The sequence below is a fragment of the Equus caballus genome, chromosome 7 (genome assembly GCF_041296265.1).
Source record: "Equus caballus isolate H_3958 breed thoroughbred chromosome 7, TB-T2T, whole genome shotgun sequence".
NCBI lineage: Eukaryota > Metazoa > Chordata > Mammalia > Perissodactyla > Equidae > Equus > Equus caballus.
In genome coordinates, this window is record NC_091690.1 from 90,107,702 (window position 1) to 90,127,560 (window position 19,859).

Below are 19,859 nucleotides of genomic sequence, written 5' to 3' on the forward strand. Positions count from 1 at the left end.
GATCAACACAGTAATCAAAAACCTTCTAAAAAATAAAAGTCCAAGACCAGATGTCTTTCCTGGTGAATTCTACCAAACATTCAAAGAAGACTTAATGATGTCATCTACACAGGAATTGAAATATAATGACATACACTTGAAATTTATATGTTATAAACCAGTGTTACCTCAGTAAAAAAAAAGAGAAGAATCATCAGTGGCTGCTGCATTTCAAAGTTTGAGGAGGACCAGACTATTTGCATGGTCTTCAAGTGTCTCTCCACTGATGGCTTGTTAGTTGCAAGGGGAAATACAGTAACCACACATGGGAGAAGCCCGACACCTTGACCAGGTGATCAAAACTACATCAGTGGTAAGGGATGTCATGTGCTTCCTGATGTGATACCCGGAGAACACAGCATCACTTATGTTGAACACCAGTCAGGGATCGAAAGCCTGAAACTAATCATGAGGAATCTCAGGCAAAACCGATTGGGGGAACATTCTATGAAAAAAAAACAAAAAAAACAAAAAACCAAAAAACTGGCCTGTATTGTTCCAAAACATCAGTGCTGTGAAAGACAGAGGCTGAGAAATTGTTCCAGAATAAAGGCGACTAAAGAGAAATGAGTAAATGCACTGTGTGACCCTGGACTGGGGAATAAAATGCTATAAAGGACCTTTTTGTTTTAATTGGCAGAATTGGAATTATATCAATGGTAAACTTTCTGTATTTCATAATTGTATTTTTAGATAGTATCCTTGTTCTTTGGAAATACAAAGTATAAGGGATGAAGGACATAGTCTATGTAGCCTACATTAAAATGATTTAAAAAAAAAATGTGTTCCTATGCAGCGAAAGGCGGGGGAGAAGATGGGAATGGATGAAAGAATGTGGGAATTCCCTGTGCTAGTCCATAACTTTTCTGTAAGTTTGAAGTTATTTCAAAATGAAAAGTTAGAAAACACATCTAAATGAAGGCCCATCAAAACTTCCAGGCAGGGAGATTGTCTCTTGTGAGGGACACCTCTTTCTAGGCCCAGGGGGAGTAGAGAGCATGAAGATTAAGGACCAGCGGTGCTAGGAGACCTGACCCACGATGGGAGATCCAGGAAAGGTTCCTCGAGGAATTTACCTGTCAGCCAAGACCTCAAACTTGGCGTTGGTCAGGTGGGGTTAGCTAGGTGAAGCGGTCAGGGAGAGTGTTCCTGGTGGAGGAAGTAGGGTGCAGAAAGTCTGGAGAGTGGAGCCAGAGGGCCAACAATGTGAAATAAGGCAGGGCTACCAAGTACAGGCCGGGGAGTCCGGGCTTTAGCCTGAGAACAAGGCCAGTGGTTGAAGAGCTGATTTTCAGGTTGGGGAGGGACATGATCAGATGTGTGGCTTGAAGAAAACCTTAAATGCTTTTCACACACACTGCTTCTAAGTCTTCATCTGGCCCAGCTAGATCCTAGGATCGATGGATTGATCCTGGGAGCTGAGCTTCCTAGATAGTGGGATTGTCTGGGGCCCGTGCTTTTCCATCGTTGCCTTCACCCTGTTAGGCAGAGAGGGACTTTCTGCTGCTGCCTTTCAGTGCCCTTGCTTTAGAGACTGAGGGTCAGGTCTCTGTGTTCAACCTCTTATTAGTGTGATTATCTTCCTGAGTCATGAGCTGCCCGAAGCTGGCAGTTGCCTGCCAGCCCATCACGGTGCCATCACCGTGAGTTATTAGAGAGGTTTACGAGGCCAGGATAAACAGCATGAATCAAGAGGGAGAGACAGGCCTGCCTCCTCCCGCTTACATTGCTGTCACTCAGTGAGGGTGCCAGTGGGGGCTGGAGTCAGGGAAGGAGGGAGGGGGTGAGGGAGAGGGCGAAGGAGGGAAACAGCATGGACAAGAGAGCATTGGAAGGAGGAGGAGGTGAAGACGGATGGGAAAAGATGTCCCAGTAGAGGTGAAGAGAGCTGAGAGCAGCTTATTTGCCTCCACCATTTGGGCTGCCTCTGAGTACAACCAGGAAATTCAGACAACACATAGGACTGTACCTTCTTTCCATTGATGACCTATTGTGATCGCGTGGCCTTGGGTGAGTCATCTGCCTTTCTGGGCAGCTGGTTTCTCTCTCCTCCCATTGGCAGGGCTGCGAACTGCCCTGTGCACATGCAGAGATGCCACACATAGATGCATGGGCTGTTGACATGCTCTGAACCCTTCAGAGATGATCTTTTAAAAAGTAATGAGCTTGATGCTGCTGCTCTTATATAAAAAGTGCACTGATGCCTTCCCGTCACTAACTTGTCACCTTGTGTGCAGACAGGTTACTGCATTAGTGGGCTAAAGAACATTCCAGAATAAATAAATTACTACTGGCACTTAGGGATGCCAGTTTTAATCGCAGTTGAGGACTTTGAGGACAAATACCTTTGCTTCTTTGGTTATCTGTTTGGGGGCTGGAGCCAGAGACCCCCTACCCCGAGTTAATAAATTCAGCTCTGCAGACCAAGCTCTTCTCCTTAGCAGCAGAACCAGAGCTGCTAGGATTGCTCTAAGTATTTATGACAACCATAGAAACTCTTGAGAATTTAAGTAAAGAAGTATTATCATTACATGAAATTGGAAATGAGGAGGTCCGAGACTTGTTTTGCATTTTTTTTAAGTATTTACTTTGAGTTTGGGCTTGGTCATTTGATTGATCTCTTCCCATGTATTCTTTAGAGTGTCAGAAATAGGTGCGCCCCAGTGGTTTATTTTGAATGTTGTAAAATGCAGCGTTAGGCTTCGTGGAGCCATGATAATTTGAATTCAGGGGACACCTGACTGTGGTTTAGGTGACAGATCATGAAAAGGAATTAGAGGAATAATTGGGACAAGCCCTTTGGTTCCGTTTATCTAGATAGCATGTGAGGGATCTTTAAAATAATTTCTTACGATCATAGCTATTCATCCTTCACTTTAATGAGCGCTAATGACCTAATGCTGAACTGAGTATTGATCAGAATCCAATGACTTATGCTTCTAGCCATCATAAGTGTCCAATTGGCAGATACCTTGAGCGGCCTTGATACTCAAAAGCCACATATTTTTTCCAGCATTCGATATCAAAATCCAAGGTCAGAGTGCGTGCCTGCCATAATTTCCCACGTATGAAGGAGTGCCAGTTGTCAAGGATTGTCCTTTTTTCCATCTTCAGTGTGTACATCTATATTTACAAGTGAAAGGACAGCTGCTTCAAAATAGGCAGTAAAACTTGGATTCTCAGAAATGTTCGGAATACTCATTCCTTAGTTCTGCTCTACAAATATTTATTGAGTGGCTGCTGTGTGTCAGGCACTGTCCTAAGCGCTGGGGTTACAGTGGGAAATAAAGCAGATGAAAACCCGTGTTCTTGGGGCGTTTACGTGCTAGTGATATGTTCTGGCTAATTGTATTTTCTGGTAACTGGGGAACAAGTATCCACGTGTCATCCCATTAAATGCCTGTCCTAGTTCTTAAGAGTTAAGAAAACTCAATTGGACCCTTACGATTGAGATCTTCCCAGATGGGTCATAAGCCTGAATGTCTGTTACTTTTGCAAATTCTAAAGAAGATGTAGATTGGGCTGAATGTACACTGATCAGGCTGTCTCACGGTAATTAGATGTTAAAACGGTTTCTTGCCACAGTCTTGCTTTCTTATTTTCCACTCCTCAAGGTAGAAACACTGGAGAGAAAATAAACCCAACTGAGGGAATATGAGCTAAATTTAGGTTGAGGTGTTCTAATATCCTAGAGGTATGGGACACTTTAATTCTGTTATCCTTTTCAGATAGTTTTTAATGTCTTTTCTCTTCATGAAACTTCAAGGCATCATATTCATTAAAATCTGATGTGATGTATTTTTTTGGAATTCAGTATTGCCAGCTTGCAGTGAGCCCTAAGGATACAAATGAGGAAAACAAGATCTCCCCATCTGCCACTCTCACAGCATAGCTAGGGGAGGCAAGAGAAGGAGGAGTTCCACATGGGGTGATTAAGAGCAGAGATAGGTCCTGGATGCTGAGAGAACCGAGAGACCTGAGGAGGCCTCGTCCTTCTAGGGGTGGGGCATGGGTTGGGGGAGGAAGCTTATAAAGGCTTCACAGAGGACGCAAATCCTTAGTTCTTTACTGTGGAGTCCTAGCTGAGTTTCTGGGCTTAACTCAGATGGAGACATCAAAAAGGAAATTTTTATTTTATATATTTTACATAGATGATAAGAATATATATTGTTGAGTTAATAATAGCTGCCATTTACAGAACACTTACTGTGTGCTAGGCACTGTACTAAATAAGCATTTTACTGGCGCCACATAATCTTATTCTCCCAGCTCCTCCTGTGAAGTAGGTAATATTAGCTCCATTTTATAGATGAGGAAACTGTAGCCCAGAGAGGTTAAGGGGCATGGCTAAGATCACACAGTTGAGAGGCCGTGCAGCTGGGATTCATGCTGGGGTGTCTTTGCCTCCAGAGCCAGTGCCATACCCTCTACATATACTCCCTTTTTGTGGGGCTCCAGTCGCAAATTCAGCCCTTCCGCAGATGCCTTGGGGTGCATCGTGCAAGGATCCCTTCATACTTCACCACGGGGAGCCGGGCCTTTCTTCCCTGGTAATGATATTTGATTTTCAGTTAATTCAGTGCAACCTCTTTCTTTGACTTCTCTAAGTAGCTAGGTGCTATTGTGACTTCAAGAATGTGTTCCAGATCTAATTTGGACTTGCTGTGTGGCCTTGGATGAGCCAATTTTAAGTCTCCCTTGTTTTCTCTCTTTGCCATCGCTTTGGGAATAGGATTATTAGTAATCCTACTAGTATCAAGCAGTGTATTTCTGGCTAAAGATGGGGTGAGATGCTGTCTTCTGTGGTGCTTGTCAACCAGGAGCTGAGTTGAGGCTGGACTGATGCACTCTGAACCACCCCATCTTTTGTGGGGAGGTTGCAGTTGCCTAAGAGCCTGAAGTGCAATCACAGCTCAGTGCCTTTCCCAGTCTCCAGACATTTCCACGATGCCCCGTCACTCTAAGACTGTCATCAGTGCAGTTGTCTCTGCTTCAGATGACGATGACCTTGCCCCAGCTGTCCCTGGAGGACGGTGGCTTGATGAGTAAGTCCTGAAGCTTGCTAGATGCAGCTCGGTATTTCACATGCCTGCGTTGGCTGGAAAAACCCCAGCATGGGCCTTAGGACTTGGTTGGCCTCCAGGGTCTTGAACATCACTACTCAAAGTGTCTGTGGTGATTATTTATTTTTCTGACTTGTGTTTTCTTTTTCAGCAAATGAAAAGATTGAAGACATCAATGGCTGTCCGAAGAACAGATCGCAAATGGTAAGTGGTACACGGGGTAGGGAGTGTTTGTGTTATGTTAGTAAGCCCTGCCTCTAAATGATATTGACCATCTTGAAAACATTCACACCACCAGCTTTACTCTAGGGGATTATATTAATAAACTAACAGCCATTTCCAAGTATCCGTGGTCTGCTTCTCTGACATTTGTTGGCATTTACTGAAAAATGGTTGTGATTTTTATGTAGATCGTGAGACAGTGAAAATGAAATATTGTCCTTGCTCTTGGAAACAAATGATGCAGAACTGGTGCAAATACACACTTGTTTAGAACTCGGGCTGTTCTGACTCGCTTTGCTTTCTCAAAGACCCACAGCAGTTTCTGTTTGTGCACAGTGCTGGGCCACAGAGGAGGGATGGTCTCTTACTGCTCAGGAACTGGAGCGTGTGGTCTGAGTGCCTATAAAGGTTGGGATGATGTGAAATGAGAACTGTGACAGGAAACGTGAAACGTATGATCATATGCATTCCCAACATCACCTTGACAAGTGGTCTCTCTGGTGTGATACGCTTACGCTCTGATATTATAGCTTAAAAAAAAAAAACCCAAAACAAACTTTTAAAAATCTAATCTTGTTGCATGTCCTGCACATAAATTTTGAATTAAAATTCACCATCACTGTTGAGTTCAGAAAACATTAGATTGTGATGCCCTAGGTACTTAGCTTTTCCCCTCAAAGCGCTTTTTAATACACAAAGAATTTCTTTTTTAAAGATTGGCACCTGAGCTAACAACTGTTGCGAATCTTTTTTTTTCCTGCTTTTTCTCCCCAAATCCCCCCGGTACATAGTTGTATATCTTAGTTGCACGTCCTTCTAGTTTGTCATGTGGGACTCTGCCTCAACGTGGCCTGATGAGCCATGCCATGTCCACGCCCAGGATCCGAACCAGAGAAACCCTGGGCTGCCACAGCGGAGCACGCAGACTTAACTGCTTGGCCATGGGGCCGGCCGCAACACAAAAAATTCTCAGAATCTGTTAAGGTGATGCTAATACCTGTTTAAAATATGAAGGTGGCAACTTAAGGACAACTTTTTTTTCTGGATATTAATTTGCTTCCAGAAATCTAAAAAAAGACATAATTTGTTTTTCTAACCTCACCCACTCCCTTTGAGAAAGCACAATTTGGTAGCCTCATTCCAGAATACACCAGAGTGATTGGCATGCCTCCGGTTAGCTATTTAATTTTCTGAATTGTTTGTTATCCCAATGAGTTGGACAGAGACCCTTTTCAGGCAACTTCTTTTTGTACACGGAAAGTTTTTTATTATAAAGAGGAGTGAGTGTGTGTGTTCGGTGGGGGGGGAATCATTTTCCAGTTTATATTCTGAGACAAGTTTCTCTTTTTCGGTTGTTCCATTGGAGATTGTCTCCTTTTTGTTTGATCCAGAGAGCGACCCCTCCTTACACAGCAAAGTCCCCATGCAGACATCTCACGGCGGCTTCGCCTTTTGGAAAAGCTTGGCAGCTATTTCTGCTAGAGCTACCGCAGCTGTCTAGTGTATTAATAATTGAGAAAATTTGGAAGAGAGAAGACTTGATTTTAGTGCAAGCATTTTACACATGCAGTCATATCTTCACATGGAAGAGATGCAGGATTTCCCCTGGGATGGACATTGATGAATTTGCCCCAGCCCGTTCTAATGCATATGTAGAGCTGACATTTAAGGCACTGAACCTTTTATTCTATTTGGTGCATTCATGTTTCCTTTGCCTTCTGTTGGAGGCGTTGTTGTTAAAGTCCACTTTCAAGCTTATGAAATAATATTGTCACCTCGGATTCTTCTATGCGAATTTAGTACCGTATGCAAATATGTTATTTATAAATGCTACCATAGCACCAATGTAATTTTTGTGGTTTCTCCATAACTCTTTCAGCTGTGGAAGTATTGGGTTTTTTTTTGTTTTTTTGTTTTTTTAAAAAGACACTTCTTTTTTTTTAAGATTTTTTATTTTTTTCCTTTTTCTCCCCAAAGCCCCCCAGTACATAGATGTATATTCTTGGTTGTGGGTCCTTCTAGTTGTGGCATGTGGGATGCTGCCTCAGCGTGGTTTGATGAGCAGTACCATGTCCGCGCCCAGGATTCGAACCAACGAAACACTGGGCCGCCTGCAGCGGAGCGCGAGAACTTAACCACTCGGCCACGGGGCCAGCCCCAGGAAGTATTGTTTTTTTCATGGACTATGTTTTTTTTAGAACTCAGGAATATAAAATCCTATAATTGTCTGTGATAATTAGTTCCAGCTTGGAGGCAAGGAGGCAGACATGGTCTGGTGGTAAACATAGTAGAGAATAGTTCAGCATACAGGACGTGGGTCCAGGAAAATGTAAGAACCTCTACCGCAGTCATTCCATTTGTAGGAAATGAGAAAGATGATGATAAGGACAACAGGGCCATTGTCCTTTCCTCTACATCACAAAACAATGACAAATCCGTAAGGCAGAACTTCCCTAGGGGACACAGGAAGTGCTTCTTACAGGCGAGCATGTGTGTTCTGGCTAGTAAGACACCTGTGTGTGTGTGTGTGTGTGTGTGTGTGCGCGCGCGCGCGCGCACACACATATACAAAGTTAAAGCATTTCTACCCATCAGAAGCATAATTTGGGAATATGGCATAGCGAATGAGCCACCATGTCGAGATTCCTAGAAGTTTAAACTCCCAGTTAGGCTTTACTTAAGGTGGCCGATGATAAAGACGTGTTGTTGTTGTTTGCTGAACATTGCCTGTTTTGGGGAGACAAGAGGGGACGGTATATGGAGAGCCCCGTGTTGACAGAAGGAAGGTGACACACAATGAGGTGAGACCTTGAAGAGTGCACCTTTTGGGAGGGTAGCTGACTCCCTTGAAAACCATCAGCATAGAGTCAGTGTGCTCACTCCCTCAGTAACCAGAGCATCTTCAGGGGCCTTTCATAAAGGAGACAAAAGCAACCTTGTTTCAGAGCAGGAGGAATGGGTGCTGTTCCAATTTTCAAGGGGCAAATTCGTTTAGTCAACTGATTGGTGGGTAGGAACATAAGCTTTGAGTTTGTGCGTAGGAGGCCTCTCTCCCATCCCGTCACTTGTGCTCCTCCTCCTGACCCCCTAGGCTGCCCTGGATTTCTGTTCTCTAACTCCTGCACTCCAGGCTCTGCTTCAAGTCCTTCTCTCTTCCCAGAGGATGGGGAAGTGAAATCAGACACCTGTGGCATACGGACTAGAGAATTCCAGGAACATTGATGCACAAACATTGCGGGCGTGGCATTGCATACTTGTAGGTATCAATCAGCATACATTCACAGACAGCCAGCTAATGCCAGGCACAGTGCAAGGCCAAGGGAATACACAGGTGAAGAAGATGTGCTCCCTGCCCGCAAGGGACTCAGTGATGAGTGGGCAGGAGACCAGAGAACAAATAGAACAACAGAACAGAGCAGCTGCTCCCACAGACATCTGCATGCACAGTGGGGACCCATTCCACCCTGGCACAAGGGGACGTTTAAGAATAACTTTTAAGGGGTGGGTCTTGAAAGTCAAGAGGGTTCACCACAGGGGAATGGTGGGTGGAAGAGGATTTCCATTTCTGGAGACTCTGTTGACCTGAGGATGTCACGGGCCTGCAGAGGGAGAGTTTGCAACATTTGTTCCTTGATCTACCGAAGTGCCATAAGCTGTGTCTGCTGAGACTCTTCTGGCCTCCCTGCTATGTCAGCCCTTTGCCCTGTTGTGTCTGAGGGGAGGGATGGGGCATGGAAGAGCCCAGAGCACAACAGACCCCATAGGCACAGCTGTCTTTTCAGACCTGGGACAAGTCTTTATTCATCGTCACTACACATGTCTCATCTTGTAGAGCAACCCCCATTGGATCCCGGAGCAAAGTGTTCTAAAGGAAAATACCCACGGTCATCAGCTCCCATGGAGGGAAGTTCAGCCCTGAGATCTGGGAAATGAAATGCCACCTGGTGGGAAATGGCAGCTAATGTTTTTAACATCTGCACTAACGTGTGCTTTAAGGTCTATGAGCACTTCTGCTCCCATGAGTGCATTTGAGCCTCCTGACCCTGCTGGGGATCTGCAGGACACTCCCCTCTTGCCTGGGAAGGGACTGAGGCGCTGGGTAGTGGAGGACTGTCCCCAGGGAGAGGCAGATCCCAAACCATCAGCATCTCCCATAACCCTCTCATAGAGGCCTGTGTGATATGGGACTGTGCTGGGGTCCAAAGGCAGAGACAGATGGCAGTGACTCCCCTTTCCCCAGCATGCCTGGCCTCAGCTTGGGTTTAAGGAGTCCTTTGCCCTGTATCACTCTGACCTAGATATATTTGGGGTCAAATCCTTGGAGATGGAGCTGTAGAAACAACACTCCCTGCCCCACCCCCAGTCCATCCATTTGGCCCTTGAATAAGTTGGTGTGTGTGCGTCAGAGCGGGTTAAAGTGTTCCATCTGTTTAGCATTGCCATGGCGACCTGGGGGCATCTTTCTGGCTTTCAAGTGGTGTGTTCTGCGGAGTTCTGCGTTGCTTTGGAAGGAGAGACGTTGCTTGGAGTGCGGCCAGCAGGTGCCGGGGCTGCGCCCCCTCACTCCTTGAACCCGCTGTCCTCCAAGACCCAAGACACGGGCTCGCTTGGGAGCCCAGGAATGGCTGCCGCACGGGGTGGCTTTCTTTTTTATCTGTCACTGTTTTAAGCGGCTTGGCTTTCTGTTGTTGGTTAGGAGAGGTGCGGAGTTAGGGAGGCCTGCTGGCCCTTCGGCAGGGAGCGCAGGCCTGATCTCCCCTGGGGCTGGGCTGGCTGCTCGCAGGCCTGGGGGCATCTGGGGCCTCCTCCTCCCAGGGAGTCCTCTGCCTTCTTCCCTTAGTGCGGCCAGACAGAGGGCCAGCCTGGGCTGGGGACCCAGACAGGCCAAGTTGGAGTGTCTTGTCCTCTGTCTGTGGCCTTGAGCTGGTGATTTAACCTTTGGAAGCCTCCACTTCCTGTTCTGTGAAGTGGCATTGGTGATAGTACAAACCTCATAAAGTTTCTGTGAGGACCGGTGAGGCGTTCAAGGCGATAATTGGTAATAGTAATTAAAATGATAAGAGAACTGAAGCCTGTGGTGTGTTTGCCTTGTGCCCAGCGCCCTTCCAAGTGCTTCACAAGTCCCTCTTGGCTCCTCCTTGAAGGTGGGTGAGCTTATCCCCGTGTTCCCAGCATGTGGTCGGCACTCGAGACACAGCAGTTTCTATGGTGACGATAGAAACAGTTAACGGTTGTTCATGTGCCTGGGGACATGGAACCCTTTGGAAATCCCAGAAAAGCTACGAGTCCTCTCCTCCTCAGATGGCACGTACTCCAGAATGTTGCATATAGTCTGAGCAGGTCCTGGAGCCCAGAGGCTGGCCCCCGTGCGCCCTGGGGCTCCACAGACCCCGGCTCAGTGCCCCTGCTGCTTAGGGCACAGCTCTGCTCCTCACCGTGTCCTTTCAGGGCCCCCTGTGGAAAATGCCAGCACCTGGGTTCTCAAGACAATAGGAGCTTGCACTTAGACACAGAGAAGGACAGGGCAGTGGTTTCAAACTTCTGTTCCACAAGCAGAGCTCCTCTTCTTCCCCAGATAAAGTCTGACCTGGGACCCCCCATGAGGAAGCCATAACCCCTGAGTTGTGGCTCTAAGTAGGAGTGGGCAGCCCAGAGCAGAGCCACCTGAGCCGCTCCGTCTCGCCTGCCCCTCCCCCGCCCACTGGCGCAGCCACCCCTGCTGTCCAGGTTCAGAGGCCAGCACCTGGGAGGACAGTGTGATGAGGCCTAGGCACTCGTACTGGGCATCAGCTTCCCTCTCTGCACCTGCGTCTAGCCCTCCCTCCTGTGGTCCAGCCCTCCCTCCTGGGTCCAGCCCTCCCTCCTGGGTCCAGCCCTCCCTCCTGTGGTCCAGCCCTCCCTCCTGGGTCCAGCCCTCGCTCCTGGGTCCAGCCCTCGCTCCTGTGGTCCAGCCCTTCCTCCTGTGGTCCAGCCCTCCCTCCTGTGGTCCAGCCCTCCCTCCTGGGTCCAGCCCTCGCTCCTGTGGTCCAGCCCTCCCTCCTGTGGTCCAGCCCTCCCTCCTGGGTCCAGCCCTCCCTCCTGGGTCCAGCCTTCCCTCCTGTGGTCCTCCAAAGTCTCCTCTATGAAGAGAGCTCATCAGACTAGGTCTTCCTTTTCACCTGTGACCTCTGGAGGTTGCAAAGCATCATGGCTAAGAGCTGGCTCTGAAGGCTGACTGCTGGTGACCCAGGGCTGTTCTTAGTCTCTTGGGGGACCAGCTTCTATAACAGGGATGGCAATAGTACCTGCCTCACAGGTGGTTTTACAGCTTACATGAGTGAGTCTGTATGAAGTGCCAGCACACTGCTGGGCACAGAGGGCCACTCAGTAGATGTTAGCTTTTCATATGATGTTGATTTTTCAAGATAACTAGGTGTTTTTAAAGAAACAGACATGTTTCAAGAATGGCCAGCCCCACCTTTGGGTGGGGAGTTGGTTAGTGCAGCCCTGGATAATCCACGTGGCCTCTCAGCGCTTCCACTTCCCTCCTGGAAAATGGAGAATGACAGCCCATCACGGGCCTATTGTGAGGTTTCAGAGAGAGAATTTACCTTCACAGAGCACTCACAGTGCATGTGTGAAGAGCTTTCCCTAATTATTATGGTTCCTCCTCAAAACAGCCCTATGAAGTCGGTGCAATTATTGTTTCCATTTTGCACACTAAGACTGAAGCTTGAAAAGGTCATTTTTTGCCCCAGATTACTCATCTAGCAGGCAGAAGTGATGTTCGAACCCAAGTCTGTCTGTCTAGGTTAAGAGCCTGTGACAGTGTTCACTTCCGGGACAGAGAAGGGGTGTGACAAAAATAGTCTCCACCTCAGTAATCCTGTTCTCCATAGTTTTCATTTGTAGATGCAGCAGAATCAGCTGGGAGTTCGTGAGAAGGGAGGAGATTGAGTATTTCTGGAATGGGCCTGAGTTGACCTGTTCATGGGAACTCAAGAGCTAAAAAAGGAGCAGTGAAAGGCAGCCTCACGGGATGGCCGCGAAGAGGCCTGGCGCCAGGTACCCCTGATGGCCTTCTCCACAGAGCTTCCTGGGCCAGGGAAGGCCATTTGCAACAAGATCAGGTTTCCAGGCCTCGTGACCTTGAGCCCTCCCAACAGCTGCCAGAAAGCCGGCCACATGCCTGGGGAGTGTCTGAGTTCCTTGGGCAGCTGAGTTGCCTCTTTCCTGGGCCCCTGGGCCTATTTTTACACAGCCTTAAGGACACACATGTTACAGAACCAAGAAGGAATGAAGAGAAGTCCATGGGCCACCTAGAATTTAAAGTGGAAAGAGTCCGGGGCCAAGATGGGCAGAAAGCATCCAGTGTCACTGCTTAGGTTTTGGCCAGGAATCTTTTTCAAAGATGGCGGCAACCTCCACATCTATCTCTACCTCTTTGGTTGTGCCTCTGTTTAAAACCATCATTGGCTCCCTGTTCGCCTCTCCATACCCTTGAGCATACAGTAGAAGGGTTTTCACAATCTGGTTGTCGTCATCTCCTGCCACTTGACCACTCATACTTTATACCCCAGACATATGGGGACTTGGGAGGGCATGTGTGCTCATGTCTGTGTGCTTCAATGCATGCTGTCCAGTCAACAGGGAAGACCTGATGATTATCCCATCTGGGTAGTGTGGCCTTTAATCTCCAGGTCAATTGTTACCTCAAGTAGTTGAGATAATTCAGTGCCTGTTGTCTTTTGTGCCCAGGTGTCCTCTCCCTGCATTTCTACTAACATACTTTCCTGTGGTTGTCTGTTGAACTGTTTTCTTGAAGCAGATGTCATGTCTTTCACCTGCATATCCTAAGCACCCATCACTTCAATAACTGGCATATAGTAGTTGTTTAATAAATGGTAGATGGGTGGACAGATGAATGGAAAGACCAAGGAGGGAGCTGGCCTGGCCTTGTCCATGTGGCTAGAGGATTGTACCGTTATTCTCATATTATCTACAGCTGAGCAGTGATTTGAGCACTGGGTGTTAACTTGGAAGTTCCTTATTGGATTTAAGAAATGTATATTCTAGATCACTAAATCACTATTCTAGAAGAATCTTTCCTTCTCCATTACTTTTTTCCTTGCTTTATCCAGAGGACTTAAATAGGACACGGCAGTTAATTTTTAGTTTATTGAGTTCTTTCGTGTTGCTTTAGGTAAGCATTTTTAGGCATCCTTATAACTACCAGATATTATTAACATAGTTAATAAGAATGATAATAAGGCACTGTTCTAACCGCTCTACATATTTTAACTCATTTTCATAACAACCCTGTGGAATGAGCAGCGTATTCTGTTCGTTCCATTTGAGGGTCTGGAGAACTTAGACCCAGGTCCCATTTGCCGCGCTCTGCCGGGGGCCGAATGTGAGTTATGGCAGAGAACCTCGCATCCCCCTTCCCTGCATTCTGTTGAGCCTAGGGTTGTGGCTTTTGTCCCTGATTCTGTCAGTGTCTTTATATAATAATAATAGCAAACACTTATCATGTATACTTATAGCTGGGCAATGTTTCAAACATTTTATCTGCATTAACTGATTTTATCTTCATGAAACCCTGTGAGAGCAGTTACCTTTATTATTCCCATTTCACAGCTAAGGAAGCTAAGACAGAGAGAGGTTTAGTAACTTGCCTGAGGTCACACAGCTAATAAGTGACAAGCTGGGGTTGGAACCCTGGAAGCCTGGCTCTAGCATCCATTCTCTTAACTGTTAAGCTGTGTCTACATATAAAGAAACGGACTGAAGAAGGAAAAAAGACTGGCTGTGACATGGAGGTACACAAATTACACTTGTAATGCCAGCCCCTCAAGTAGGTAAGGGCAGAGCCTCGTGGGGAGACACTCCATCCTGGGAAGGAGATTTGGGATGGAGAAGCAGCAGCATGGACTCCAGAATCGGGCAGCCCTGGGGCTCTCACACTGGGCGTGTGTGCTTGGCAAGTCACTGCATCGGGGTCTTCTCCCTCATCTGTAAAAAGGGGATGTTAACGGAAGCTGCCTCCTCCGGCTGTTGCAGGGGATGAATGAGGGATGGCAAAGCACCTCGCATCATCCTGGCTCACGAAGACAGCACATTAGATGGCTGTTCCTTCCCAGCTCACAGGTCACATATATCCTAACTACTGACTTGTGCAGTCAAAGGTTTTTTCACACTCATGATGTAGGCACCCAGTGTGATAGGCTGAACAATGGGCCCCCAAAGATGTCCATGTACCATTCCTAGGAGCCTTTGAATATGTTATCTTACATGACAAGAGGGACTTTGCAAATGTGATTAACATTTGCATTTTGAGATAGAAAGATTATCCTGGATTATCCGTGGGTCCTATGTGATCACAAGGCTCCTTCTGAGAGGGAGGCAGGAAGGTGAGAGAGGAGGTGTGGCCATGGAAGCAGGTCAGAGAAGAGACCGAGAATGAGACTGGAAGATGCTATTCCCCTGGCGTCTGATGGAAGAAGGGGCTGTGAACCAAGGAATGCAGGTGGCCTCTAGAAGCTAGAAAGACAAGGCGACAGATTCTCCCCTGGAGACTCTGGAATGGATGTAGCCTGCTGACTCCTTCCCTTTAGCCCACCCAGACTGACTTTCCTCTGGAACTGGGAGAGAATAAATTTATGTTGTTTGAAGCCACTAAATTTTTGGTAATTTGTTACAGCAGCAAAAGGAAACTAATACGCTCTGGGATTCAAACAAAATAACTCTCACTGAATTAGACAGTCAGCTATCTGGGTTTCTAACAGGGGCTCATTTTGCTGCTATGAGCCCCTTGGTTTCCGAGTGTTCTAGAAGTTGCCTCCGTGGTTAAGTCACTTCAAAATGGAATTTCCACATCTGTAAGTCGGAAGCAGGTGATTGTAGGGAAGGGTGGGGGGGAGAGAGGCCCATGTTCAGTTTCCAGCCTGTGCCCCTACTGTGGGCCCCCTAAGATGCTGAGCTGTCCTGGGAGTAGCAGATGCCATTTCATCCACTAATTAGAGGTGAGTACCGGGTCTTCCTGACCTCTTTGATGTGAATATAAGCTCCCGAGTAGGTGCTGTGTCCCCCAACTAATGTGTATTTGTCTTGTAATTAGTGTCATTTAAACACATTTTAAGATATTTATCATATTTTATAGGCTATTTAATAACATCAAAGCTCCTGGTATAACCTGTTTATCATCTCTTTTAGTTCAATAAAAATTGCCATCTTGCCAGCACCTGGCATGGTGCTAGGCACATTGGAAATGCTCAGCTGATGTGTCTTAGATGAATGAGCTAAACAATTAGTGGTCCACCATCCAGGAACTTCCCGGGGTTGGGGGAGGAATGTGACACATCAAATTGTAATGTGTCATATACACTGTACTTTTAAAAGCTGTAAAGAAACTTGAGTCATCCCAAGCCAAGAAATTCTCTAAAATCCAATCTCTTGCAATTTTATATTTTAACTTAGTTATAAAGGTGTATGGAAAAGACACCAAAATAACAGATTATTTTCATTAATAAGGGAAGCCGTGTTTGGTTTGGCACAGCCTGCTACAGCAGTGTGCGTGAGAATCGCCTGGAGAGCTTGTTCAAACAAATTTCTGGGCCCACCCCCAGGGTCTCTGATTCACTAAGTCTGGGGAGGAGCTGGAGAATTTGCATTTTTAACAAGCTCTCGGGTGATGCTGTTGCTGTTGGTCTGGTGACCGCACTTTGCCAACGTCCTCTTAGAGCCAAGTAGAAAAATCAGTTTGGGGATATGCCTGGGCAAACATGCATTTAAACATGTATTAGTTTGCAAAGTTGTTGAAAATTTTTTAAATTAACAATATCTCTAAAGGGTTTGTTTAAATTTCGCTAAATATTTTGAATGAGCCAATCAGTTTGCGTTTTGGGAAAGGTTAGGAAGCTTCTCTTGTCTGAGAACTATGGTGAATTCTACACTGAGAGGATCTGAGCTGTGCGCGTGGCCGTGGTCGTGGAATTGGCCAGCGCCTTCTCTACCCGCCCAGCTCACTCCATCTCTATGGCCCTTCATTTCCTCCATTGAAAAATTGAAGTGATAATCCTTTAGTACGTCGTACTTAACTGCCTGTGTCCCACCAGGTGGTCGCTTCTTGGCGGGCGGTGTTGCATCTGCCCATGTGCCCTGGGAGATGCTCAGGGATTCTTCCTGAAGAAATTCCCATCACACCTGCCTCGGACTGAGGCATTGTGAGTGGTGACATGGTGCTCAGTGAAGTTAAAGAACTTAGCAAATGTGAGGATAGGCGAAGGGAGAATAGCTACACATCTTGAGCCGAAAGAGAAATTGGATGGTGATTTATAACCATGTAGACTGTGGTTTGTATAAAAGCCATCTGCGCCTCGAGCTTGGATCCACCTCTCTGCATATGTCTTCATGGGGTTCTCATGTTTCAGCCATGCATCAAAGGGCTGTTTTCTGTATGTGTATGTGTGTGTGTGTGTGTTTTATTTTTCCATGTAACAACTTAGCAGGGAATTTCTGTTTGCACTTTCAGGCATGGTTAGCCTATGGCATCTGCATGCTGGGAACTGGTCAGTAGAAGAATGCCAGGGTGCTCGCTTAGTCAAACGGTAGAGAATGGTGGCCACAAGCTGAGTTCAGGTCCCTTTTAAAACCAACCCCAAAACCGAGTAGATACCAATAGTTAGGTGAAAATCAACTCATAAAAATTGATCCTCCAGCTTTTTTTTTAAAAAAAAAAAGATCTGAAGGGGCTGGCCCCGTGGCCGAGTGGTTAAGTTCGCGCGCTCCGCTGCAGGCGGCCCAGTGTTTCGTTGATTCGAATCCTGGGCGCGGACATGGCACTGCTCATCAAACCACGCTGAGGCAGCATCCCACATACCACAACTAGAAGGACCCACAACGAAGAATATACAACTATGTACCGGGGGGCTTTGGGGAGAAAAAGGAAAAAATTTAAAAAATCTAAAAAAAAAAAAAAAAAAAAAGATCTGAAAACCTGGCCATACTGGGTTGGCCCTCTCCAGGCAAAAATTGGCTAAAACTGGGTAGCAGCTGCCCCTTGAGGTCGGTGCAGGCTGCATTTGCCACACTCCTCACCATTCCCTAGTGTATTATTCCCAGCCTCTGTTACTCATTTGTTACCTGCCTCAGGTTTTTGACCCCCAGACAATATCATGACCTCTCTCAGGAATCTTAAGCACTGGCAGATGGTGTTTTGAAAGATCCCTGTTTTAGGAGTATTTTGATTTCAAATAACGCCTGTAAATGTTGATATTGTCTTAAATAATTTCTGCTCCTGAAGACTTAAAACACCGTAAAAGAACATAAATATTTTCCACAAAACGTGTCCAAAAGGATGTGGGAGAAGTCACTCCTCCCTCTGTGAAGTGTCCTTTGTCCTTGTGATGTAAAGGCGAGATTTGGTTTGGATGGACTGTTTACTGGTCTTGTCACATGGCCAAAGTCCTCGAGAGGGAAAGTGACCAATAGAGAGGTCAGGAGCAGTGGCAAAGCCCTGGCTGTTTCGTTGTTCCTGTTCCCTGTTTGTCGAGGGCTTCATAGCTTTAAAACACTTTCCACTAAGTGTTCAAGTTTCAACTCTGCCATTTCATAACTGCGATTTTAGGAAAGCACTTAAAACAATCTGTGCCTCCATTTCCCCATTTGGAAGGTGCTAATATCTACCATATCTAGTGGTGAAAATTAACGGAACTAATAATGTATGGAGAAGAATTTAGCCTAGTGCTTTGTGTTTTCTAAGATTGCAAATATTAGTTTCTTGTGAGGCCTCTATAATGCTTTCAAGAAAGGGCTAATTATCCCCATTTTACTGAAAGGAAAACTGAGGCTCAGGGAAATTAAGTACCTTAGCCAAAGATAGCCAAGAAGCCCTGAGAAATCCACAGTTCCCTAGACTCCACCTCTGGTCCTGTGACATCCTTAATTTTCCTTTCCCCCTTTAAAACGCCCTCTTAGTAATGACCTCGATCACAATGCAGATCACAGCACTTTGACAGGTTGGCTTTTCCTGTTGAGTAATTTGATGGGCGAGAGGGGTTCCCACATTGGTGTGAACACGGTGGCAGCCATGTAGACTTGGATGGGGTGGCAGAACTCGACCAAAATCTCATCTTTCTCACACTTTCCCCTGAAGGGACAGGAAGGCAACAGGAGAAGGGCATGCAGCCTGGGTCTCCTTCACTGTTGTGACGGATAACTCGTTACCTTTCATGAAAGGGAGGTCTTGAGATGAATCAACTTGGAATTAAAGCCTTCCCTGGGCTCCCATCTGCTTCTCTAAGGGGATGCTGCAGAGGAGACCCTAACTAAAGCGAAGGGCCTTTTGGGGTTAGCCTGCGGGTGGGGTGTTTCTTTTGACTTGCTCTCTTCCTCTCTATTGCATCACCCATCTTGTGAGGCTCCTTTGAGAGAGACTTGCCGAGATTTTATTCTGAGTTTCAGAATTTACTGATGCTTTGTTTGTAAGTGGCTATAAAGTGCTCTATTTTTATGATCATCCAGGAGTTTAATTTTAGCCCTTAGGGGGAGGGTGTCTTCCTGTTACCTTGACCTGTAGGTAGAACCATATGAAATGGCCAATAGTTAACTATTTTTTTACCTACGAAAATTACAGTTTTATCTGGTTCAGTGGAACACTTGGCAAGGATGGAAATAGCAACAGAGATTAGCATTATATGACAAGTTAAAAATTGTCACTGTTTCTTCACAAGTGTATTGGATATCTTGTAGCCTTGGAAAGCTCAAGGATATCCTGTAATAGAGACCTTCCTTGTCTGGTTTGTTTTTCCTCTTCCAGTGAATGTGGACCATGCCTCTGACATTCTGGCCATGGCGGTAATGTAAGCAGAATTGAGAATTATTTTAATTATTAATAATATTCTTAATTATTTTGAATCTTGTATAGTTTCTGATTGGTTGGCATATAGGTTATTGCTTTGATCACAGATTTTAGAATTTGAAGCTATGGGCCAAATCTAGTTTCTTGGTGTAAAGTATTTTGTGTACTACTTGCAGAATCTCCTAAATTATGTTTTAATGATCACCAGTGGTCTAGAATTCATGCTCAGCTCTTTAGCCATACCTACAAACAGCTTTTGAAATAAAAAGATTGAAGTAATGTATGTGGAAGGCCCTGGGGTTATGCCTGGCATAAAATAATTACCCTCTAATTGCTAGCAGCATCTGGAATTGGAGTGGAGAGAGAGGGCAATTTTTGAATTACGCCTCCTGCAGAAATGAACACTACAGGGTGAGATTTACAGGCAGAGGTGACAGAGCAGTCGCCGTCATTGCAGCCATCACCCCTATGAGAGAGCAGTCATGCAGGATTCTGAATTGACTATTAAAAGCATTCAGACTTACCTGCTGGCTTTTCTTCCCTGGTAACTGATGCTGCCAGGACTCATCTTGCCCTTACAGACCTGCTATCTTTACTGCAAGGTTGAAATCCATGAATTGACTACTCATGAGCAACCCAGAAGAACCACAAGCTACAGACATCAGCAAATGGGCTGAGCCACAAAACTGAATTAC

At 46.1% G+C, this 19,859-nt stretch overlaps 1 protein-coding gene across 15 annotated transcripts in view; it reads left to right on the forward strand.

Annotated features, from left to right (window-relative positions):
- The window catches only part of NAV2 (neuron navigator 2), a 706,422-nt gene that overhangs the window by 450,906 nt on the left and 235,657 nt on the right, over positions 1 to 19,859 (forward strand). For all 15 annotated transcript variants that reach the window (XR_011441179.1, XM_070274944.1, XM_070274945.1 and 12 more), the window contains one exon: positions 5,254 to 5,306. Coding sequence is in view for 14 of the 15 variants with exons in the window: in XM_070274944.1 (XP_070131045.1) it covers positions 5,254 to 5,306 (53 nt within the window). In the remaining variant the exon portion in view is untranslated. The remainder of the gene's footprint in view (positions 1 to 5,253; positions 5,307 to 19,859) is intronic.